The following is a 26,212-nucleotide window of genomic DNA, read 5'->3' on the forward strand; positions in this document are numbered from 1 at the left end:
GGTCACACCCTAAGCAGGAAGTTCAACCCCCTATATAATCCCTCCCCTTACAGGGATACCTCAATTTTGTAGCAAAGCAATATAAGTGTATTAGAAGAGGGGCGGGACCTCTGTGTCCCGTGATGTCCATCGAAAGAAAAGGATTTTACAGGTAAGCTGTTATAAAAAATCCTATTTTCTTTTTCTCAAACATCATGGGACACAGAGCCACAGTAATAACTGATGGGATGTCCCAAAGCAATGCCAACTGAGGAGGGGGGGATCACAACCAAGTAGGGTGCAATCAGACCTGAGGACCCTGTACCGCTGTCTGCAGCACACTACGCCCAAAGGCGATATCCTCATGCCTTCTCACATCCACCTGATAAAATCTGGTGAATGTATGGACTGAAGACCAGGTTGCGGCCTTGCAGATCTGAGCCATAGAGGCCTGGTGATGCACTGCCCAAGAAGCACTAATAGCCCTTGTGGAATGTGCCTTGATCTGAAATGGAGGAATCTTCTGTTTCATACCATAAGCTTGAATAATCAACTGTCGAATCCATTTAGAAATGGTAGCTTTTGATGCTGCCTGTCCTCTGTTGGGACCCTCTGGCAGCACGAACAAAACATCCGTTTTGCGAATTTGAGCAGTTGCTTCCAGGTTTTGACTGCTCTTACTACATCCAAAGAATGTAGTGACCTCTCTTCCGAAGAACAGGGATCTGGAAAAAAGGAAGGCAGAACAATGTCTTGGTTTAGATGAAAATCTGAAACCACCTTCGGTAAAAAACTAGGATGAGGGCGCAATACCACTCTATCCTTGTGTACAATCAAATAAGGCTCTTTACAGGAAAGAGCTGCTAATTCTGATACTCTTCTAGCAGAAGAGATGGCTACCAGAAAAATTAGTTTCCTTGTCAGCAAGACCAAAGGAATCTGACGTATTGGTTCAAAAGGCTGTTTCTGTAACACCGACAGAACCAAGTTCAAGTCCCAGGGGTTTAGGGGCGCCTTAACTGGAGGATTAAGACGTATCACCCCCTGCATAGTTTCAGACCAAAGAATGCGAAGCAAGTGGCCGTTGAAACAATACTGATAAGGCCAGGACCTGGCCCTTGATGGTACTCAAGGCCAGCTTCATCTCTAATCCTACTTGTAGAAAATCACAAATTCTACCTATGACATATTTTCTGGGATGCCAGCCCCTGGATTCACACCAGGATACATAAGCTTTCCAGACTCTATGATAAATCATTCTGGAGGCTGGCTTCCGTGCATTGATCAAGGTAGATATCACAGGACCTGAAAGCCCACGACTCTTCAGAACGTGGGTCTCAATAGCCAAACCGTCAAATTTAGTGTTTGTAAGGCAGGATGGAACACTGGACCTTGAGATAACAGGTCTTGGCGTACCGGTAGGGTCCACGGGGAACCCACCGTCATCCTCACTATTTCTGCATACTAAGTCCTTCTGGGCCAAGCGGGGGCCACCAGAAGTACTGACCTCCTTTCTTGCCTGATCCTGCGAAGGAGTCGTGGCAGTAGCAGAATAGGCGGGAATGCATAAATCAGTGAGAACTGATGCCACGGAATCACCAACGCATCCGTCCCGCATGCAAGAGGATCCCTTGGCCTTGCCACAAATCTGTCTATCTTTTTGTTGAATCGGGATGCAAAGAGATCTACATCTGGAACCCCCCATCTTTGGCATATGGCCCAAAAGACGTCGGGATGCAGAGACCATTCCCCTGGGAGTAACTGCTGGCGACTTAGATAGTCCGCCTGCCAGTTCTCTATCCCTGGAATGAAAACTGCCGATATGCATGGCACATGCATCTCTGCCCAGACTAAGATCTGGTTCACCTCTTTTTGAGCAGCTCGGCTCTAGGTGCCTCCCTGATGATTGACATAAGCCACTGCTGTGGCATTGTCGGACTGAATCCTGACCGGGCAACCCTGTAGCCTGATAGTCCAGGCCTTTAGGGCTAGATATACCGCCAGGATCTCCAGAATGTTGATGGGTAAGGTCCTCTCGGTCTTGGGCCATAGCCCCTGGATCGCAGACTGTTCCAGAACTGCTCCCCAACCTGACAGACTGGCATCTGTTGTTACCACCGTCCAGGCAACCGGTAGAAAGGATTTCCCCTTCTGCAGGTTTTCGGGTATTAGCCACCAATTGAGGCTCTGACGCACTGCATGAGACAGGTGCATCGGGAAGTCTAACGCCTGAACCTTCTTGTTCCAGGCCGACAGAATACTGTGTTGCAGCAGTCTTGAATGAAACTGAGCATAGGGAACTGCTTCGAATGAAGACACCATCTTTCCTAGCAGCCTCATACAAGGGCGGACAGAAGGACCCTTCTTGGTCCTGACTGTCAGAATCAGCTCCCTTAAAGCAGTAATCTTTGCTTGAGGAAGAAATACTTTCTCCTGGCTTGTATCTATGATCAGACCCAAATACTCCAGTCTTCTTACTGGTTTTAGGAAAGACTTTTCTAGGTTGAGGATCCAACCTAGGTGTTCCAGATACTTGACCGTGGTCCTCAAGTTCCCGTTCAAGGAGGCTGCCGACTGGTCTATCAAGAGCGGGTCGTCTAGGTATGCTATGACAGTTATACCCTGAGCCCTTAATCTGGCCAGAGGAGGAGCCAAGATCTTTGTGAACACTTGAGGTGCAGTGGCTATCCCGAAGGGCAGAGCCACAAACTGGTAATGGCGCCCTACTATCTCGAAGCGCAGAAACTTCTGATGAGCAGGAAAAATGGGTACATGTAGATATGCATCTCTGATATCTATCGATGCCAAAAATTCTCCTCCCTGCAGGATGGAGACTACTGTCCGAATTGATTCCATGCGGAAGGACTGAATCCTTAGGAATCGATTCAGATCTCTTAAATCCAGAATGGGTCTGACATCCCCATTTGGTTTTTGGACCGTAAAAAGGTTGGAATAGAAGCCCAATCCTTGATCCTTTGTGGGAACCACCATAATGACCTCTTGCGACAAAAGTCGCTCTAACGCTAGAAGGAGCGACTGCTTCTTCTCTGGGTCTCTGGGAACACTTGATCTGAGGAAACGAGGAGAGGGAAATTCTTGGAACTCCAGCTTGTACCCTAAGGTTACCATGGAGATTACCCATCTGTCCTGGAAGTCCTCCTGCCAGAGCTTTGAGAACTGTAGCAGTCTTCCCCCCACTCTAGCGAGCGGGGGCGCCCCTTCATGAAGAGGCCTTAGTGTCTTGTCTAGTAGACTTCTTCCCCCAGGACTTCTTTTGTCCATGGGGTTGACTCTTGTTTCTTGCTCCAGACGGAGGTGGCCGGCGTGACTGCCTGGAGGCTGATGCCCCTGGCGCTGGGGAAAGAGTCCGTTTGAAAGAGGGATGCTTAATCTTCTTCTTAACAGGTAAGAGAGTGCTTTTCCCACAAGAGATTCTCTTGATATAGTTATCCAAGTCTTCTCCAAACAACCTTGCACCACGAAAAGGAAACCCAGCCAACAGATTCTTACATGGTGCTTCGGCTGACCAACTTTTCAACCATAAGATTCTACGCATATGCACCAACCCAAGTGAAAGACGAGAGGTTTGCATGATAGAATCCCTGATGGCGTCAACAACATAACATAAGGCCGCTGGAAGGTTAGCGAACCCCTGGGCCTGCTGTTCAGGTAGAACTTTGATGACCTGCTTAACATGGTCTCTTAAGTATTGACAGACTCCAATCGCTGCTACTGCAGGTTGAGCCACTGATCATGCTAAGGAAAAAACATCCTTCAATAAGGATCTTTTTATCCACAGGATCCCTGAGCATCTGAGCGTTGTCTACAGGACAAGTCAGACTACTATTTATAGAGGAAATGGCTGCATCAATGGCCAGTATTCCCCACATTTTAATACATTTTTCTTCCACAAGATAAAGTATTGAAAACTTTTTCGGCGGAAGAAAACGCTTATCTGGGTGATCCCACTCAGAATAAAGGAGCTTTTCAAGTAAATTATGAACAGCAAAAGCATGTGCTGTTTGAGAAGGTTTCAGCGATCCCAAAGAAGAAGAAGATTCCTTAACTGATTCAACTTAAATGTGGAGCGGACCAATCCAGTAAGGATCTGTACTAAGACTTTCTCCTCTTGGGAAGCCGAAGAGGGTCCCTCTCCACCTGATTCCTCAGAGGAGGAATCATCTGTCCCATCCTGATCCTCTGAAAGGGCTTCATCTCCTTTATCCCAGAGCTCCTCTTCCTGAGGGTCTTGGGGAACAGAGGAAGGCCTAGTGCGTTTTCTTCCACTGAGTGAAGACGTAATCACGGCCATTAATCTTTCCTCTAACCCAGTAATGGTTGAGGAAAAAACCTCTTGTGTAATGTATATAGGGGCTGAAGTGCCAGAAGCAGGTACAGCCCCTGACCCCAACGGCTCTCCCTGGCTAGCCGTCCCTGGCCCCTCGGGGGGGAGGATGCTGCAGACAGGGGGCCCTCAGAACCCGAATGAGATCCCCTGGTGTCTCTGGTTCTGGGGGTATTTGAACTTCTTCTACCCATAGTGCAAAGCAACAAGGTGGAGGTATCCAAAATGAACACTGACTGCTGAGCGATGTAGTCTGGCAAAAGCCTTGCTACCAATTGCCCAGTCTGGTGTTACCTTAGTAAATGCAGCCTAGGAGAATGCCCCACCTTACATGCGACTGTCAGCTCTGTGTCCCTCCAAAGGCTCAGAGCACCTGTAAAGTGTGCTTTAAATAGCCCTGTTCCTGGAAATGTGGGCATCTGAGCACGCTGACGCTGTGCTGACGCCCCGCCCCCCCTTCGTTTTTTTCGATAAACGAGCGCTTCCCACGCGAGCCGACCCTTCCGGGATAAGCATGGAGGAAGGCTGGGGGTGGAGGAGGAAGGAGAGAGGCTGGCAGAGATGGAGCCTGCACGTGTAACGGCGGCCTGGCGGCAGCAGCGGCGGTCACAGTGCGGTGTAAAAACTGCCTTACAGCCTCCCCTTAGCCTCGGGGGAATATCCCAGAGGAGAAAACCCCCCATCCCATCCTACCTGGAGCCAGTCGGAGGAGCTTGTGCAGCGTCAAAAGCTGAGACAGAAATCAGCATGAGAAGGTATGTGCTCTTAGCAGCCCCCGGTGGTCACAATAGGCATAGCATGCATTTACCTTAAAGGAGAAAACCTACTAGAATTTTAAATTCTGTGGAATCTCCTCTTACCTTATCCAGCCGCAGGATTCTGTATATACAGACCCAATCTTCACCTCTCACGGTGGGCTCCGTTTAAAAAAACATCAGAGACTGGGGCCCCATACAAATAGGGGGGTCCTGCAGTTCTGGCCCTGTAAAGCACCCAGCCAGAAATAAAGTGTTAAAGACCCTTTTCTGATATGCGGGGTCCAGCTCTCTAAAAAGAGAAGCCTTACAGATAAAACCTTGTTTCTTCGGACACGAGGCCCGGGTACCATCCAATTCGGCCATGAAAGGACACTTTGAATGGATTCGGTTCGCCTGGCTTGCCCCAGTATAGGATATCAGGATATTCCCTTTGGAGCTTCAGCACAGGACATCTTTACACGTCCAACACCTAAGACACTGGAGTAAAAACTGAGGTATCCCTGTAAGGGGAGGGATTATATAGGGGGTTGAACTTCCTGCTTAGGGTGTGACCAGTGTCCAATACCTAATGGTACCTACATAACCCATCAGTTATTACTGTGGCTCTGTGTCCCGTGATGTTCGAGAAAGAAATACCCTTTTTTGAATTAAAAAATAAGACAACAGTAAAGTTAGCCCAATTTTTTTATATTGTGAAAGATAATGTTACGCTGAGTAAATCGATACCCAACATGTCACGCTTCAAAATTGCGCCAGCTCGTGGAATGGTGACAAACTTTTCCCCTAAAAATCTCCATAGGCGATGTTTAAAAAATTCTACAGGTTGTACGTTGTGAGTTACAGAGGAGGTCTATAATTATTGCTCTCGCTCTACCGATTGCGGCGATACCTCACATGTGTGGTTTGAACACCGTTTTCATATGCGGGCGCTACTCATGTATGCGTTCGCTTGTGCACACGAGCTCGGCGAGATGGGGTGCGTTTAAATTTTTTTTTTCTTATTTATTTTACCTTTTATTTTTTTATTTTTACACTGTTCTTTTAAAAAAAAAAAAGGCCCTTTAAGAGCTATGGGCAGAAGTGACGCTTTGACGTTGCTTCCGCCCTGCAATGTTATGGAGACGTGTTGGAGCCATCTTCCCCTCACTCGTCTCCATACCCAGCAAGGGGAAACATCCGATCACCTCCGCCGCTGCCGACGGATCTGGTAAGCGATGGAGACACCGGAGCGCGGCGGGAGGGACCCTCACCTGCCGCCGGTAAATGTGATCTCACGGCGAATCCGCTGCAGAGACCACTCTTATGAGAAAGCGGACCGTCGGCCAAAGAAGAGGATACTGGGTTATGGCAGCTAGCTGCTGCCATAACAACGATATTCCTCTTCAAAGTTAGGACATACATCGGCGTGCAGCAGTCCGTAAGTGGTTAAAGAGTTAAGTTAGCCAATAAAGGGTATCACTTAAAGGGGTTGTAAACCTACGTTTTTTTTTCACCTTGATGCATCCTAAACTCCAAACTTTCAGCAAAGTATGATCAACATATAACACAAGTGATTTAGTGTAGGGATAAATCTATTGATGTGGAAAGTGGCCTAAGCTTTGAATTCTTTATGTGCATCACTTACCTTGTTTTACCTCTACAGTAGCTCTGTCACTATCGCTCTCTCCTTTGGCATCAGTCACCTTCAAGTGAAAGGTATAGGTCCCTTCAACTAGATTAGCGAGGAACAGGACTGCATGGTGATCGGAGTTATTCAACACCTCCTGAAGGGAAAAAAAAAAAAAAAAAACTTAGTGAGCGATTGTCACCTCACCCACAAGTCAAACACAATGTCATCTTTTCCACTGTCTGTAGATAATAATCTTCCAGGCTTCGCTTAACACCTTTAGAAGACCAATCAAACAATGGTGAGACAGCGACCAAGCACTTCTAGGTGTGACTTACAGACTACTAGGTTGCAGAAATATAAACAGTCTGTTTGTAAAGCTTTCCATACACACATGTAATAAAGGAATAAATCTATATGTAACATGTCAAAGAATTGCTTCATCCCAACGTGCAATCTAGAGCACGCTATAAACTATAGCACTGTTCAGAATATATTGGAATGCAGCAGATTCCACCATCTTCCATTTTTCAGTGAAATAAAAAATAGGATTTTTCCTACAGCTTACCTGTAAAATCCTTTTCTTGGAGTACATTACGGGACACAGAGCAGCTATAGTAATTACTATCTGGGTTATACACCACCTATAGATGAATGGACACTAGAACACCCAAAAGACAGGAAGTCCCCTCTCTATATAACCCCTCCTATACAGGAAGTACCTCAGTTCTGTAGCAAGCAATTCTCAAAAGAGGGGACGGGCCTATTTTCTTTATCGTACATCACAGGACACAGAGCAGCTATAGTAATTACTATCTGGGATGTCCCAAAGCAATGCCGCTGAGGGGAGGGAGACACCATCATAGAAACTGCCACCAAAGAAGGACCTACTCTGGTATTTGTAATATGCTGAGACCAAAGGCAGTATCTTCTATGTGATGGACATCGACCTGGTAAAAACCCTGTAGATGTATAAACAAAAGACCAAATAGTGGTCTTGTACACCTGGGCCACTGACATCCAATAATGGATGGCCCAAGATACTCCCATACCTGTAGAGAATCTCTCCCCAGAAAAAAAAAAAAAAAAAATTTTGCCATTTAAACCATAGGCATCATTGATAAACTGGCAGAACCACTGCTAAATATTCGACCTGGATGCCGCCTGCCCTTCGTGGGCTCTTTTGGCAGCACAAACCAGGATTCCTGACTTGTGCCGACAACTCAAGTAGACCCTGAGCGTCTGAACTACCTCTAGAGTAGGTAGCGATCTTTCTCCTGCTCACTGTGGATTTAGGAGAAAAATAACAGGCAAGACACTGTCCTGATTCAAGTGAAAAATTAGAAACCACTTTAAGCAATAAAAATGGATGAGGATGCAACATCAACTTATGATGCGAGACCAAGAATGGCTCCTTGCATGAAAGAGCCGCCAACTCTGACACTCCACTTTGTGAAGTGATAGCAAAAAAAGAAGCCACCTTCTGAGATAAAAGGATCAACAGAACCCACTGATTGTTTCAAAAAGTGGCCTCTGCAAGGACAGTCGAGATCAATTCAAGTCCCAAAAACACAAGAATGGCCTGACAGGCTGGACTGTCCAAGTTACATGTTGTATGAGGTATGAAACAAGGAGTGAGAAACAACAGCCCCTGGAAAAAAATGGATAGGGACAAACTCTGACCCTTAACGGTACTTAAGGCCAAACTCCTTTCCTAACTCCTTACCAATTGGAGAAAGAAAAAGAAAATCCCCCACCCACATATTTCTGTGGGTGCCACTTCCTGGCTTCACCCCAGGCAAAAAAATATTTTCAAGTCCTGTAATTGAAGTTCCCCCGAAGCTGGCTTTCAGGGGCTCAACAGTGCTGAGATACAAGACTCAAGACCATCAGGTCCCACTGGACTGGGAGTGTCCAAAGGAGCAACCCCTGGAAGACTCGCTATGCCTGTGTACAAAGCCCCCCTGGGCTAATTCGGCCAACACCATTATCAGTGTTACCAACTTACGGATTCTTCGCAAAAGATGTGGCAGAATCCAAAACGGGGAAAAAAAAGTCAAATAAGGGAGAACCAGACCTTAAGGTGTTACCAGTACATGTACCCTTATTGGCAGTGGGACTCTTGTCCCGGACACAGCTGTCCCAAACTTTTGTAGAAACTGGAATCTAGTAGATTCCCCTCCCACTATCCTATACCTGGAATATGTATTGGCGATAGAGGCAGCACTTGTATTGTCCCAGACAGAATGTGGTACACCTCCCTGAGTCGCATGACCTCTGGTGCCATATATATGCCTGCAGAGGCATTTCCAGATTGCACCTACAACAGGTTTGTCCTATAATCCAGAGCAAGGCATACTGGCCAAAAATTCCAAGCTATTGGATAGTATTCTCTCACGTGGAGACCAAGTCCACTGAACTGTAGCCAGCCTCAAGCCAAATTAGATGGCATTGGTGGTTATTTTCCAAATTCCTGAAAAGGAAGAATATCAAGCACCAATTTTTACTCTGCAACACCCCAGAAACAGAGCCTTCCAGCAATGCAATCAAGTTCCAGACAGAGAATGAACCTCTACCAAGACCTGGAGTAGGGCTGTATGTAGAGAACGTGCTTTGACCTAAACACAGCTTCCTCCTGTAGAAATATATCAAAGGGACCACTGGAATTGACTGCTTACTGAGCAAAGATTATTGCAGTAAAGAGTATTGAGGTGTCTTCAGCAAGTCCAGCACTGGGGCTAGACGCTTTGAGAACCCTCCGGAGCTGTGGCCAACCCAACGGGAAGATTCACAAAAAAAATGGCTTTCCACTGCAATTACAGAAATCTTTGATGAGCCAGGAAACAAACTGCCACACGAAGATGTCCGTTTACAGATGATTATGGACCCTGAAATCTACCTCTTGCAGAGAGGTCATCACTGAACAGTCTAGCCTATCTGAAACAGAAGGATGTTCAGCGGCTTGAGATGTTAAGATAGACCTCATGTCCCTATTTGGCTTTGGAACTGCTACCATTTAATTGTCTCAAAATAATGAGCCCATAACTTCTGCTCAAAGAGCAAATGCAAGGCAAAAGATTGACGACCCAGACAGTCCCAAGAGGTACACTTAACCTACCAGGTTTCTGCTGGCTAAAGATGGAACAAAACACCTCAGACTGCCCTAAGATTTTCTGGCCTGAAATACTCTCAAAACCCAGCAGCCTCAGATGCCTCCCTCACCCAGGTGGGGAAAGCCTACAGCATCTGGTAGCCCCGGGTAGTCTCCCATCTATATACTAACCAGGCTTGATGCTGCTTGGGCTTCGATCAACCGAGATCAGGCATGATCAAGGTGATGCGGCCGCAGCCTGGCGAAAAATTAATGCGCCAGGAAACACTGCAATGCCAAACACCACAGTGGCTCAGATGCACCCGAAACCACTGTCCATCGTGAGATGTGGACACCGCCAGAACCCTGAACCTGAGAGCGGTGCCCCTGCTTCCCCCCAGCTGCCTCTCTTTTCTGGAATTATTTAACTGGTATAACAGGTAAATAATGCAGCACCTATATTATCCTACCTAATATACAGTAATCCAAGGATGCAGGCCTAAAACAATGTTGGTTTACCTCTATGCAACCCCTTAGGTATGCAAACATGCAGGTAATACAAGTATTCTTGCCATTCATGCATTTATGTATGCAGTACAAGGTCAATAAGCACACACGCATGTACCCCCAGGCAAACAAGCACCCAGGCAAAATAGCCCATATGCATGTAGTCCTATGCAAATAAGCACATATGTATGTAGTCCCAGGAAAACAAGTACGTATGTATACATCTTAATGTGCAGTACAAATGAAAACATGCCAGCATGTGTTTAAGCAACATGCATCTATGGAAGCATGCGTTTATGGAAGCATGTGCTTATGCAACTATGCATTTAGACAAAATATGAAAGCATTCGTTGTACACATGCATTCATGCAACATGTGCCCGTGGAAACAAGCATTTTTGCAATAAGCAAGCATGCTTTCATGAAACGTGTTTATGCAACATTAGGCAACACCTATCTATGCAGACATGTACAAACATGCATCTTTATGCAACCATGTATCCTTATGCGATCAAGTATCTTTATGCAATCAAGTATCTTTATGCGACCATGTATCCTTATGCGATCATGTATAACCATGTATTTTTAAGCAAATGTTTATGCGATCAAGTATCTTTATTTGATCAAGTATCTTTATGCGACTATGTAAAACCAAGTATATCTACACAAACATGTCTAAACATGCATCTTTATGCAACCATGTATCTTTATGCGATCATGTATAACCATGTATATCCAAGCAAACATGTCTAAACGTGCATCTTTATGCAGCCATGTATCTTTATGCGATCATGTATAACCATGTATATCCAAGCAAACATGTCTAAACGTGCATCTTTATGCAGCCATGTATCTTTATGCGATCATGTATAACCATGTATATCCAAGCAAACCTGTCTAAACATGCATCTTTATGTGATCACATATCTTTATGCGATCATGAATAACCATGTCTATTTATACAAACATGTCCAAACATGCATCTTTATGTAACCATGTATCTTTATGCAATCATGTATAACCACGTATATTTATGCAACATAAATAACCATGCATCTTTGTGCAACCATGCATCCTTGTGCAACCATGCATTCTGTGCAACAATGATCATGTATCTTTATGCAAACATGAACATGCATCTTTGTGCAACCATGCATCCTTGTGCAACCATGATCATGTATCTTTATGCAAACATGTATAACCATGTATATTTATGCGAATATGTAAAAACATTTTTCTTCAGCAACCGTGCGTTTCAGCAACTGTGCGTTCCAGCAACTGTGTGTTTCAGCTAGTTTGCAAGCAAGCACCTATTTAACTGCAGTTGGCCCCATACTAGACCTGCAGGATTTAGCCAAGCACATATGCATTATAATGGAGATACCACTCCTTAAAATGCACCTATGCTCATGTTTTTCCAAACGTGTATATTTAACCACCTCAATACTGGGCACTTTCACCCCCTTCCTTCCCAGACCAATTTTCAGCTTTCAGCGCTTTCGCACTTTCAATGACAATTGCATGGTCATGCTACGCTGTACCCAAATGAGAGTTTTTATCATTTTGTTCGCACAAATAGAGCTTTCTCCGTTTTTTATTTTTGTGATATAAGCGAAAAAATAATGGAAATTTGAAAAAAAAACAATATGTTTTTCTTTCTATTTTAAAAGAAATCCAATAAATCAAATTTTGTCAGAAATTTAAGCCAACATGTATTCTGCTACATGTCTTTGGTAAAAAAAATGTATAATAATTGGTTCGTGTGATCACGGACATGTACGCAGATGATCATGTACAGACGTGCGCAGGTGATCACAGACATGTGTGTGCAGATAATCATTGGGACATGTGATTTTACTGTTAAATCTGTGGGGGACAGGTGTTTTTACTATGTGGGAACATGTGTTTGGGGACCTGTGTTTTGGGGACATGTGTGTTTTACATTGTTTACATGTGTGTTTTACATTTGTGTACATGTGTGTTTTACATTTGTGTTTTACACTGGTGATCAGTGAGTAAAAATCTGTAAAAAACAGCTCATACTCACTGATTTCCAGCAATCTGCTCTCCTCTCCTCACCGACAACTTCTGTGTGAGAGGAGAGCCGATTGCCTAGCAACCGGCTCTCTGTTTACATCACATGACGGCCGTTATTGGACACGGCCGTCATGTGATCAGGAGGGCCAATCACAGAGCCCTCCTGCTGATCAGAGATGCACTGTGTCCGGGTGACACAAGCGCATCGTGATCGCGCCACTGCTGAACGGACATTCCTGAACGTCCACTCAGAATAAGAGAGCGCCCACCCGGCTGTGTATGTGCAGTGGCCGGGTGGGAAGTGGTTAAACATGCATTTAAGCAACAAGTTTGCAAGCATGTATACTACGCTGCACCTGCCTACAGAGCAGTCAACAACACATTAAATTTAACTGATAACCATCCAGGGGTATATCAACTTACAGTTGTACAGTCCCCCCGCATAAGCAGTAAATATGCAGCATATAATCATGACTTGTCTGTCACACTGTTCTGCCATAGTAAGTACTCACACTTTGTTAGTGTCCATGGGCTGCTGCTATGTCTCCAGAGGCCTACTGAACCTGTTGCCACATGGCTTGGCTGCCCTTCCTGCCTATATAAAAATAGGCCATACTAAGCGAGCCTGCGCCCTCTAGTGGCTGGAGGAGAAACAACAGCCCACATTGGTAAGAGTACATAGCATGATTAAACAGCACACTGCTCCCAGTGGCCACCGAGAGAACAGAACTCTCTTTTTTTTTTTTAAAAAGAGAAACTGCAAACAAATGCAGACTTACCATTCCTGCTGCAGGACTCTGAACATAACAAGAGTCCAATCTTCACCCATCACGGCAAGCTTTGTCATGAAAGACCTTCAGAGTCTGGGTCCCCCCTTAATCTGGGGTCCACTCCCCTGGACCTGTATAGCACCCTGCAGGAAAGCACCTTGGTCAGAACAAACACTGCACAGGGTTCCATTACGCAGGGTTCAGAGCTGTAAGGCTGCATTACAGGCAAACCTCGAGGAATCTTCTCTCCTTCCAATTAGGCTTGGGTACCATCCTTTTTGGCTGACAGCTTTTTCAAATGGATCCGATTGAAGAGGATTCTTAATAGACCCGTCCAGACCTCCAAGTATGCTCCAAGAGCACATGTATCACATCAGTGACCACCACCTTACAGACACTGGTGAAAAAACTGAGATACTTCCTGTATAGGAGGTAGGGATGCACCGATACCATTTTTTTTACAATGAGTAGTAGTACCAATACTTTTTTTTTTAAAACTCGCCGATACCAATTACCGATACCTACCGCAACTGTTTTGTTTACACTTCAGCTGTCAGCAATGGTACAAAGCATTGAAAAGTCATTTACAAATTGATTTTGTTTTTAATTTTGCGCTTTTTAAATTTGTAAGTATATGTTAATATATATGTGTGAAAATATTCACTAACAAAGCAAAAAAAAAAAAAAAAGTTTTAATTGTTTATCGTTTATAAAATAGACGTGAACAAAAAAAAAGCAGGAAAATAATAATTAAATGGAGGAGAATAGGGAGTTAATTAAGGCAGATTAGAGTAAATTAAGGGTTAATAAGGGGTTAAACAGAGGAACATTTGTTCATCCCCACTGACAGCTCAAAGAACCGAGCCTGAAAGTATCGGTTTCAGGTATCGGTGCGTTTGCACGAGTACCGATACTTGTGAAAATACTCGGTATCGGCACCGATACCGATACTAGTATCGGTACTTGATTTTGCACAGCCGGGCCACCCTGCTGCAGTAAATGTGTGTGGGGCGGTCCAGTAGCAGTTAATCTACTCATTTCATTTCCATCCCCTCTCCATCCTGCATTTGGCTGTACACACATGGCTCTGGAAACTCACGAAAAGCACTTGGCTTCTATCCCTACCCAAGCATGCGCAGTTCACTCACTCTCACACAGCTCAGCATTATGCACGAATGAGAGAGCGGTCCATGACTGCGTGGGTGAGGAAAGCAGAGTACTCATTCTTGAGTTACGGGGGCCACGCATCCACCACTCAGTACATCTTGCCAAATGCAGGATGGAGAGGGAAGAACAAAGAAATGAACAGCTGAAAAAGTTTCTTCTTTTCGTTGAACAAAAATCTTCAGTGTCTAACAAAATCGGGTACAAACAGTGCACTGGTGAGTCCACCACTTGCACAACTTTTCATAGACATTTATCATTGGATTTTTCATTTCACTTTCATGTTTACAACAAAGATGATTTCTTTATCGTACATCACGGGACACAGAGCAGCTATAGTAATTACTATCTGGGTTATACGCCACCTATAAGTGAATGGACACTGGCACACCCAAAAGACAGGAAGTCCCCCCCCTCTATATAACCCCTCCTATTAAGGTTGCACCGATACTAGTTTCTCCCCTCAGGGAACATACTCATCAGACCTGCATCTTTTTTTTTTTTTTTTAGAATTAATAGAAATAAGTCTAAAGCTTACTATACACATTATAATATGACCCTACAATCTTTGTACTGTAAACTTTAGATTTAATAAATCTATTTTAAGTCCTACCAAATTCATACAATAAGGACCCTTTTACATGGGCTTTCTGATCAGGTCCGCCTGATCAGACGCTCCATTCAGCCCTATGGAGTGGCGGATGTCAGTGGTGACATGTCCGCTGACATCCGCCAATATCTGATCTGATCCTGTCCGTGTAATCAAGAAGGAGGGAAACCCTATTTTCTATCAGTCTGGAGAATCGGATCGGATGAAAATGGACAGGCGGTCCGTTTTTGTCCGATCTCCATAGAGGACAGCAGGGCTTTGACAGGTCCATCTCCGCACAGTGAGCTGAGACGGACCGGTCATCCGTCTGCTCAGCGAATCGATCCCTGCTGAGCAAAGCGGAGTCCATACAAGGACAAGCCCGTGTGAAAGAGCCCTAAACCTGTAATGCAGGCAGGCTCTTGCATACTTAGCTGTGTATTTATTAATTTATTTTTTTTGCATATTCTCACCAGTCAGTATCCCTGATCACCACCACACCAGTCATATGATGACGCTGTACTGCACTGTTAACAGTATGTAAAAAAGTGAAAAAATAAGCCTTTTGCACGGCCTGACACAAGCCTGACACACCGCATCTCCGATCTAGGTAAAGAGCCTATGACGTTGGCTCTTTACAGTGTGATCAGCTGTGTCCAATCACAGTTGGTCACATCGTAACCAGGAAGTGCTGTTTATCGACTTTTCCTCTATTCGCGCTGAAAAGGCGTGGGTAGAGGAGAGCTGATCGGCTGCTCTCCTGGCAGGGGGGGTCTGCGCTAATAATCAGCGCATTGATTATCAGTGCAGACCCACCCAGGATGCCCACTAGAGCCCACCAGGGATGCCAATCAGTGCCCATCAGTAATGCCTGCCAGTGCCTCCTCATCAGTGCTGCCTATCAGTGCCCATCAGTGCCACCCATCAGTGTCACCCATCAGTGCCCAGTGCCAGTGGCGTCTCCAGCTTTCATATTTAGGGGGGCACATGGGGGGACAGGGACAAAAGTAGGGGGGCAACTATAAAATGCAAAAATCCTGGGGCCCTTTACTACGGGCCCTTTCACATGTTCTGCAGTGAGCTCCCTTCCTACTGTATTGGGGTCCCCCAGGATGGCAGAAAACAAGAGATATATGTCACCAGCATACCAAGAAAATATAAGGGTCCAAAGCAGTGGGAGAACTATCAGGGTTGCAAAGGTTGTCTTGCCACCGGGTGCTGGTGTTAGCCACTGTGGGGTTCCCCAGCCTCCTCTTGCTCTCCTGCCCCTGCTATTGACAGCGCTGGTCTGGCATCTCTTGGAATTTACAGGCTGGTTCTCCTGTCCTAAGGAAGGGAGAAATCAGTCTGTTTTCTCAGTAACTGTGAGTCCTGGTGGAGTCCTTCCTGCAACTCGCTCTTCTCCCTGCCAATGAGGATGCAGGGGAAGGAGCAGATCGGGCGGCCGTGGTTGTGTGAGTGCTCACATTATGCAGTGTCAGCGAGCAGAGGGAGGGGGAGGAATCACCTGCAGAAGCTGACTGGGGACGCTCTCCTTCTCAATAGAGAGGGTGTTACTTCAGTGGCGGCCTGAGTAAGATGCAGCGCCTCTGCTACGAATGCAAACAAAAAGACATTGCCTTTTTGTAAAAAAAAAAAATATTTTTTTTTTAATTGGTGTACAATATAATGTTGGGTGATCAAATACCACCAAAAGAATGTAGCGCTGAATGCTGCAAATTGGCCTGGGCCGGAAGGGGGGGGGCTATATATACTTTTCAAAAAAGTGGTCTTTGGATGGGAGGGGGTTGCCAGTTAAAGTAGCGCAGTGCTGAATTACAAAAAATGTCCTGGCCATGAAAGGGGTAAAACCTTCCGGAGGTCAAGTGGTTAATAATCTGCCATTCTGTAATTTAAAGAGTATTTTTTTTTTACAGAAAAAGAGGTTTGTATAGGAGTATGGGAACTTTTTGTGCTCCATAATCTCATGAAGCCTATAAAGACTTTTTATTATAAAACAGTTCCTGTCACTGATGGCAGTTTTAGCAGGATAGCATTTACGTTTGCAATAGAAAATGTTCCTCTGTTATTAGTGTTCAGTAGTGCTTTCACATAAAAAAAACATACTTAATTCAACAGTTTGTAGGACACCATTCTTATAAATATTAGAGAAGCTATTTATCCACTGGCTCTACTTACCCCAGCTGCTGGGCTAGTCTCATCTCTCTCCCACTGGTAGGTAACAATTCCTTTATCGTCTGAAGACTTGGAGCCATCCAGCTCTGCTGTGTTAGTTGGAAGAGTAATAACCACATTTCCTGCAATCTTTGCCACAGGTGGCTTGTTCATTTCTGTATTTAGAAGAAATATCATATAAGACTTACAATTAAATACTTTACCAGGAATCTTCCAGGATGACACCCTTCATGTGAGAATTGATTCTGCTTACCTAAAAAAGGGTTAGAAATTCCAGACTAACCGTGCATTGTACATACTGTATGTTGTAAGTTCATATCTAGAGTCCTAATATACTGCCTTGGTCACTTCGTTCCTTAAAAAGCAATGAAAGTGTATTTGGTAATTTATATGTGTACTGTCTGAACTCTATCTTTTATCTATTTTTCAATGGCAAAATGTTGGCCAAGCTTTTAGGTGAAGCAGACTATGCTTTCCACTACCTTAGTTTTCTATTTAGCATATACAGTAATACCTTGGATTGCGAGCATAATTTGTTCCAGAAACAGGCTTGTAACTCAAAGCACTCTTGTATCAAAGTGAATTTCCCCGAAAGAAATAATGGAATCTTAGATGATTCGTTCCACAACCATTTATTCATAAGTCCTTCAATTTATAGTCTATATAAAAAGATTATAGCAATGTGATAGATTGTGTAACCATAAAATGTCCATCCACAAATGGCAGCCTCCACAAGGGGAATAGAAGCAAAATCCATCAGGAACTACAGAGTATAAAAAAAGAAGAGAGGCGCCTCTAAGTGTAGCAATATGGTTACATTTAATGAAGGTACAACAGTTAGCAACTTACATGGTTGATGATTAAAATAGGTACATCTAAGTAAGTATGCAGGCATCCGGGGTAAAGCTGTCCACATAGACCATCCTCCACACTGCCGGCTACCACCGCTGTCAGCCTGCAATCATGACCGGTAAGACTAACCTGCAGTAGAGCGATCTGAAAGCGAGGAGTGGAGTACATCATGGAAGGGATGACATCGATGGCGGTGAAGAGGATGGTCTATGTGGACAACTTCAAATCAAATGTAACCATATTTCTACACTCAGAGGCACCTCTCTTCTCTTTTATACTCAGTTTTGACATGACGCTACTTGTATATCAAGTCAAAATTTCTTAAAAAATTTAGCTTGTCTTGCAAAATGCTCTCAAACCGAGTTACTCTCAATCCAAGGTTTTACTGTATAGGAGTTTGGAGTTACTGTGGGTATTGAGCACTTTACAGAGGGAGGGAGGGAAACGCGTTAGGTACACCTGATGCCTGTATTTTATGTGATTGTTTACACATATATGTACCATCTTTTTACTCTACTTACTTACATGTATCCTGTATGAATTGGCTTCTATTCATGATATTAATGCATGTACCACTTTTACTGGAATAAATATATACTGTATTTACTGTTGTTACTTTTATTGGCTTAGTGGTGCCCACCTCATTTAAAGTCCCAGGGCGAGTTTTCTGTTTTGTTGCATATTTTAGGGATGGAGGTGTGTCACTGGTGACACCAGACCTTTCCTTTCTTTTTACAGAGGGAGGGTATTGGAGCCAGAGGAACGTGGGTCATTGACGCAATAGCCCTCAAACTTGTACAGAACCAGGAGGAATGTATCTTTATTCTCTACAGCGAAGTTCATGTAGTGCTTATTTTGGCAATACTGAAATATCTCTAAGGGAGGTAAGACCCATTAGGGTTTAAGGCAGTGGTTCTCAATCTTTCTAGTGCCGTGACCCCTTTATAAAATTTCCCAAGTTGTGGGGTCCCCTAACAGTAAAATTATTTTCGTAGCGTGGGTTGTCAGCACCCAAGGCACGACAAGACAAGGCAAGACAAGGCAAGACAAGTAATTTGCGCCCCTAACCCATGGACATTTAGCTCTCCCTGAGTCCCTTCCACTCGTACAGTATTAAAACCCCTTATGGTACATTTTAGGATGTACCACTCTTTCTCTTTGTTCTCCTTTTATCTCTCTCTATCCTAATTTCTTGTTTTTTTTTCCCCCATCCCTCTCTCTAACCATCTTTCTTGTTGTTTCTCTTATTCTTTCCTCTCCCTTTTTTCTTTGTTCCTCCCCCTCTTTTCCGCTCCCTTCCATGTATTCTCTATTTTTATTCCTTCTCTTACTCCTTGGTGGGGCGGTGGGGGAATGGGATGAGTGGCAGTGCTGGGGGGAGTTCTGATCAGCCAACTTAAGTGCTCTTGATCAAGGTCATCTGCTGATCTGCAAATTGTAGTTGGGAGTTTTAACGGCAACTCTAATCACAGGTAGACACTCACTGTGTCTCTGACTTTGTGGTGTCTTGTAGTAGTGACACCTATGCCGAAATCAGGAGATAGGGTCTCCGCCAGCCCCTCCCACTTCACATTCCTCACCAATCAGCTGACCTCTAGTCTCTGCCCCCCAGCCATGCCGTGAACTGAGTGGGCGGCCACGGGCTCCAGGGACAGCCCTGCTGGGCAGCCACTAAAAGGCTGGGAGAGCAGCGTGGGCTTCAGGAACAGCCCAGGATTTAGTGACCCCTGGCAAATCGTCATTCGACCCCCAGGTTGAGAACCACTGGTTTAAGGCCAGTAAGAGTAAGAAGGAATTATAAATATTTGAGGTCTGTGTTGGCCCATAAGCCAAAGGCCTGCAGGTTTTCATAACCTGAGGGATGGGGGAACAAGGGGCCAATGTGTGCAGAAAAATAAGATTACTACAGTATTTTACCATATGCCATAGTCTTCTGGAGTACAAGGTTAGACTTGATATAGTGAGATCATGTGAAAGAAATCCACAAGTTATCAGGTTATATGGAATGGAGGAGCAACAGACAATATCTAACTAAGCGCACAGGGGTAGTTCTTGAGTCATATTTAGGGAGACTAGAGGGGCTATTTGTGCTGTCAGTAATATTTGTCTATGTTTAGCACACCAAGGTCTCCTAACAGCCTGGGGCAACTTGCTATTCTTGGACTGGTCGAGTTTTATAGGAATTTCGGCATTTTCTTTTTTTTACCGAGCAGAATGTGACTGGGTATTGTAACTGGAAATATATTAACATGAAAAAGTTTTTGCAGGTAGCTCATTTTGATTACATGGATCATGCAAAATATAACAATGTATTATTTCAGTATAATAATTGTACAAAGAATGTGTTTAGGTAACAATGCAGAAATGCATTTTACATTTAAAAAGTGACAATTCTGTTCAGCTGAGTCCATTGTAATTTCATAATTCAACATGCAGCAAATAAAAACATTATCTGTTTGTACAAAACAATGTAAAAATTATTAAGGTAGGTAAATTAGTTGCAAAGTTCTTGGTAAGTTAACTGGTGCATAGCACACTTCTAAATGTGGTCTGGACATCTAAGCACTAAAAGCAACTGGCCACCAAGGGGTTAAAGCTTTGTGAATTGAGCCTAAGGTCAGATATTTGCATCCATGAATCCTTTATATTAGCACCGAGAAGTCTTCACCGGTACTATTATGAACCAATCAGAAGTCAAATTTATTTTAATGCAACTACCTCACCATCTAAGCAAGATACCTGGGGAGAAAGTTACAATGCAAATTAAATATGATCACACAAATCAACCTCTAAAGCAGGGGTCTCCAAACTTTCTAAACAAAGGGCCAGTTACTGTCGTTCAGACTTAGGGGGGCCGGACTGTGCCTAGTGGGAGTAACCAATGCTCCATTTTTGGTATTAGGGGGAGGAATAGTGCCAGATTATTGGTGTTAGTGGAAGAAATTATGTCCCATAGTTGGTGTCAGTGGGAGGAATAGTGCCTCAAGGGCCAGATCAAGGCAAAGGGCTGCATCTGGCCCCACAGGCTGTAGTTTGGAGAGCAATGCTCTAAAGCAAACGAAAAAGAAAAGAAAAAAATCTAAATGTTCTCCTTAAATGTCTTTAATTCTTAATAAAGTCTCCATTCACAAATCAAAAAGCCTGCCCTGTAAGAGGATATCTTAAATATATATAAAAAAACAAAACAAAAAGCAAAAACATGAAATAAAGTGAAAGTGAACCTGTGCCAAGACTATGCACACTAAGTATGTACATATTCTGAACTAGAGGTACTTTAAAGCTGAACTCAATGTAAAATAAAGTTACCCTTGCAGTGGGGATCCCTTGTATTGAAAGGTTGAAATTATAATTTTTACTTAAGGCTCTGTTCACACCTACGCGTTTTTGGGCGTTTTTCTGCTGTAAGCCTCAGTTCTAAAAAAACCGAACAAGACAAATGCGATTCATTTAAATAGCCCCTTTTCACATCTGAGTGTTCTGTTGTCTGAAGCAAAACACCCTTGACTCAAAAAAGTACAGGAGCTTCTTTTTTGGCAGATTACAGGCGTTTTCTGCTTTCTATATTGGTGGCCTTTTGACCTGTATAAAATCGCAGCAAAAATCGCGCGACTTTCTGCCTGAAACCGATACGCTCAGGTGTGAATGCAGCCTTATCCCTAGTTTCTTCAGCAGCCACAAAGCTTCTCCTCTCTGATGCTCTGGGTTGTGGGTGGGCCCTTAGCATACTTACCGTATTTATCGGCGTATAACGTTAAAATGAGGGGAAAATCGCGGGTGCGTGTTATACGCCGATCCCCTGCGATCCTAAGCTGTCAGATGTAAAAAAATCGCCGACCGCGATTTGAAAATGGCGCCGCCGGTGCCGAAATACACAGTGCCGGTCCTCGGCTCTTCTCGGCCACTTTCGGCTTCACTCGAGCGCCGCCCGAACCTAGTGTACTCGGCTAGGTTCGGATAGCTCCGCTCACCGTCACGCCCATCCCGAGTGGAGCCGAAAGTGAACGAGAGCCGCCGAGAAGAGCCGAGGACCGGCTCTGTGTATTTCGGCGCCGGCGGCGCCATTTTCAAATCGCGGTCGGCGATTTTGAAGCTCAGCGAGCTGCAAGGCAAGGCTGGACTGGGGCAAGGCTGCACTGGGGCAAGGCTGCACTGGACACTGGGGAAGGCTGCACTGACATGGCTGCACTGACATGGCTGCACTGACATGGCTGCACTGGGGCAAGGCTGCACTGAGAAGGCTGCAATGATGGGCATTTAAATGTAAGTTTTTTTCCCCTTCAACTTCCCTCCTAAAAGTTTTTTTTCCTTAAAATTCCCTCTTAAATTGGGGTGCGTGTTATACGCCGACGCGTGTTATACGCCGATAAATACGGTACTTACAAATGCAGAGCAGTCCTGCATTTTACATGAGGAGGTCCGAGAGCCTGCGACTGACAGAGCAGAGAAGACAAGAGAAGCGGCTTGTGGGGACTGGTTCTACAACTGGATGGAAATCTGAAGGAGCAAGGGATAAATGTAGACAAATACCTCCCATCCTCTGGAATGCTCTACCCCAATCCGTCCGATTTTCTCCTACTTTATCCATGTTCAGACAATCCCTGAAAACTCATCTCTTCAGAGAAGCCTATCTGGCCCCCACCTAACAACTGTACATTTATCTTCTCAATCAGCATATCACCCACAGTTATTACCTCTTGTATCTCTTGACCTTCCCTCTTAGATTGTAAGCTCTAAAGGAGCAGGGCCCTCTGATTCCTACTGTATTAAAGTGTATTGTATTTTTACTGTCTACCCTCAAGTTTAAAGCGCTGCATAAACTGTTGGCGCTATATAAATCCTGTATAATAATAATAATAATAATAATAATAAATACCAGCATAAACCCGCAGTCCCACTGCATGAGCAACCATAAATTTGTATCGTAGTTCAGCTTTAAAACAACCCCTCATTCACCTTGGTGGCTATAGGCATTGTGAAGAGATCTATCTTCAGTTCTTTTACTGCATGTAAAAATATATAAGTACTTTCACTGCCACTGGGTACTGGAAAGCACATTATAGCAAATCAACTCCAAAAACCTGGAGCACTTTGCTCACTTTGCATCAAGTCAGGCAGTCTTAGAGTCACTATGCAACACGTAACAATATTGTTAAGAAAACCTTCTCCCATCAGAAAGTCACTGCTTCTTATGTCTACTGTGATAAGGCAGGCTATAGATGGTGCAATTTTCTTTCCTGCAACCACAGGTTGCAGGAAAGGAAGTTGCTTGATTCCCCCATCAACACAGTGTTGATGGTGGACTCGCTCCCTTGAAGCTATTGTGTTCTCCTGGTGGGGCTCAGGGAAGCCGTCCACAGTGATCACAGTGATCATTGCTAGTGGCTATACCTGCTGGCAATAATTGCATGCCAAAAATCTGACATGCTGGTTGTACCCAAGCTGATCGAGGGATTAACTTGGGTACATTCAGCCTGCCCATAGATGGTTTGACCTCGGCCGGTCTCTACTGAACCGACTGAGATTCAAATCATCATCTATGGCTTTCTTAGGGGATTAGATTTTACTTTGGTTAAAGGTGCACAGAGATTGCTCTAAGAATTGAACAACTGGTTCTAAAATGTTTAAGTCTGGGAGACTAGAAATAAAAAGCTAACAGAGATAAATTGCTAAAGATAATAGTCCAAAAAAAGAACAATTACAACACTTATAACCATCAGGTAAATGGGCACAAATCATTTTACCAGAAGTCAAAAACTGAACATTGTTTGCCTAAAGCAGAAAGACAGCGCAAGATTTTCATAAGTAGATAGTTGCATAGGCCAGGGTAAATGGTAGCTGTTGTCTAGATTGTCATAAAGCCATCTGCTTCACAAACCATCATCCAAACAATCCAGTACATGACAAATTTATCTCATGAGAACACTATGACTTATTATAAAACACATCCTCTGAGCTGTATAGGGATAGGAGTAATATAGTTAATAATAAACAGCAGTGAGATTAGCAAATAGTTGAAGTCAAGGAATAGGATGGGACTGTGGTCAACTAAATTACCTCCAATCATCAAATCACTTGTTTGACCCAAGAGGTGAGGTTAGGCAAGGCAAACTCGCTCTACTTTCCGTTCCTACTAAATAGACAGGATCATCTCTCTCTTAGGTTAAGGTGTCACCACAGAACATGAACTCAATGTTTTGACATCTCTTTTGCTAAAAATAAAAACAATCCATCTTTGATTCCAGATGTTCACCATAACATAAATGCCACACCTTGTATTCAAATTTAAAGGGGTTGTAAAGGCAGAAGGTTTTTTATCTTAACGCATTCTATGTTTGCAGAAGCCGCCCTCCAGTAGCCCCTTATACTTACCTGCGTCCCATCTCTCTCCCTATCGATGCGCCTTGGCCATCTGAGACACTCTACCTGATTGACTGAGACACAGCAGTGACGCCATTGGCTCCCGCTGATGTCAATCAAAGGCAAAGGCAGACAGCCAATTAGGAGAGAGAGGGAGCGGGGCCAGGCCGGGGCTCGGTGTCTGAATGGGCACAGGAAGCTGTGACTCGGCTCGGGTGCCCCCATAGCAAACTGCTTGCTGTGGGGGCACTCAACAGGAGGGAGGGGCCAGGAGCACAGAAGAGGAAGATCAAGGCTGCTCTGTGCAAATCCACTGTAACAGAGGAGGTAAGTATAACATGTTTGTTTCTTTTATAGGAAAAAAAACCCCGAGACTTTACAATCACTTTAAATATATGAGTCATTCTGTGATCAGTAAACACTCACCCTCTGTCACAATTACACTAACAGTTGCCTGATCCTGCAAGCCGCGGTCATCTTTAACAGTCAGTGTAAACTCATATTTTCCACCTTGTAGACCAGTAACTGTAGCAATGCTGCTATTGTTGTTTTCAATTTTCACACCTTCCGGTCCCCTGAAAATAAACAAATGAGTTTACTACATTCTGGTACACAAATCTCAAGATTGCTACAGTTAAATATTGTATACGTACTGTAGGTTAAAAAAAGGAACACTTGCATGCAGTTCAGGAGTTCAACCATTAATAACACTATTGATAACACTATTGATATTAAATATCAAGAAAGACTCAATTATCTGAAAACTATTTCAGTCTGGAAACTTCAAGTTTGCTGCAATGTGGATATTGTAAAGCTGGCCATAGATGGATCAGCAAAAACTGGAGGAATTTGGATCCATCTATGGGCAGGCTGGCTGTACTGAAGTCAATCTATTGATCCCTCCTATCCTTTACAGCCAAGGAAGCTGCTTCTGTTTGATCTGCAACTGCCACAGTGCTGCACATGTGATCAGCTTTGACACCAGCCATTTGATGGTTTAACAGTTTGGTTGAGAGCACAACCAATGTCACAGTTAGCAGTCCTGGAATTCCAGGAATGTAACAGTTTTTTGAAACTGTTAAATCGATGGATTTAGTCCTGCTTTATGATTTACTGCTTAGGGGCTCTGGGCTTCAGCAAAATGGCAGCCTCCAGCAAGAACAAACAGGAGCAATGCTGGAGGCAATTTACAGCACACACTCATTTTGGTAGCATAAATATGAATGTGGAATGTATGTTCCTTGCTAAAGAACATTATTTTTTTTATCAAGTTGTTATGGGTAAAATTCTGCTTTAATGAAGTCATCTTCCACATCTGGATTGGTAAGCTGCAATATAATACATATTTGTTGTTGAATTTGATATATTTTAGACTTCATACTGGGTATCAGATTAGGTCTTCTGTGGTCAAGCATAAATGTCAGTGCCCTACTGCCTAGTGAGGTTCTGACATTTGTGAAAACTTTTATTATTTTAGGCACCTGTTGGATCTGGTCAGGCTCACTTAAATTCCAGTGCTGTGCTCTGCATACACCTGTCCTAGTTTTTATCATATATAGGCAAAATACAAACTTTGTTTTTTCCCAGAGATAAGAGTCAATCTTCTGATCATCAGTGCTGCGGCTTCCATCAAGAATTGTACTGTCTATTGGAAGAGTAAGCTCTTTGTCCGGGCCAGCATCGGCCTGAGGAGGCTTGTTATTTTCTGTCAAAGTAAAACTGGTATTAGAGAAGAAAAGTAATAATTTATATAATTTCACCTTAGTGTTTTTTGTATATAATAGCATTCTTACCAGGCTGAACAATCACTGTCACCTCACTGGTAGACTGCTGACCTGCAGAGTCTGTCACTGTAAGCTGAAAGGTATAATCTCCTTCTTGAAGAGCTGACAGCTGAAGAGTTGCTGTTCTGACTCCCTGCAAAGTTAGAGAAAAGCAGATACAATTATTATTCAATACCAATAAATATAAGACACAATGGCT

At 43.9% G+C, this 26,212-nt stretch overlaps 1 protein-coding gene across 1 annotated transcript in view; it reads right to left on the reverse strand.

Moving 5' to 3' along the window:
• The window catches only part of KIAA0319L (KIAA0319 like), a 163,062-nt gene that overhangs the window by 43,494 nt on the left and 93,356 nt on the right, over positions 1-26,212 (reverse strand). The window contains exons 12-16 of the mRNA XM_073615590.1: positions 26,023-26,146; positions 25,802-25,934; positions 24,656-24,804; positions 17,024-17,175; positions 6,707-6,845 (exon numbers count right to left, since the gene is read on the reverse strand). Of these exons, the coding sequence (XP_073471691.1) occupies positions 6,707-6,845; positions 17,024-17,175; positions 24,656-24,804; positions 25,802-25,934; positions 26,023-26,146 (697 nt within the window). The remainder of the gene's footprint in view (positions 1-6,706; positions 6,846-17,023; positions 17,176-24,655; positions 24,805-25,801; positions 25,935-26,022; positions 26,147-26,212) is intronic.

The sequence above is a fragment of the Aquarana catesbeiana genome, linkage group LG02, assembly GCF_042186555.1.
Source record: "Aquarana catesbeiana isolate 2022-GZ linkage group LG02, ASM4218655v1, whole genome shotgun sequence".
Taxonomy (NCBI): Eukaryota; Metazoa; Chordata; class Amphibia; order Anura; family Ranidae; genus Aquarana; species Aquarana catesbeiana.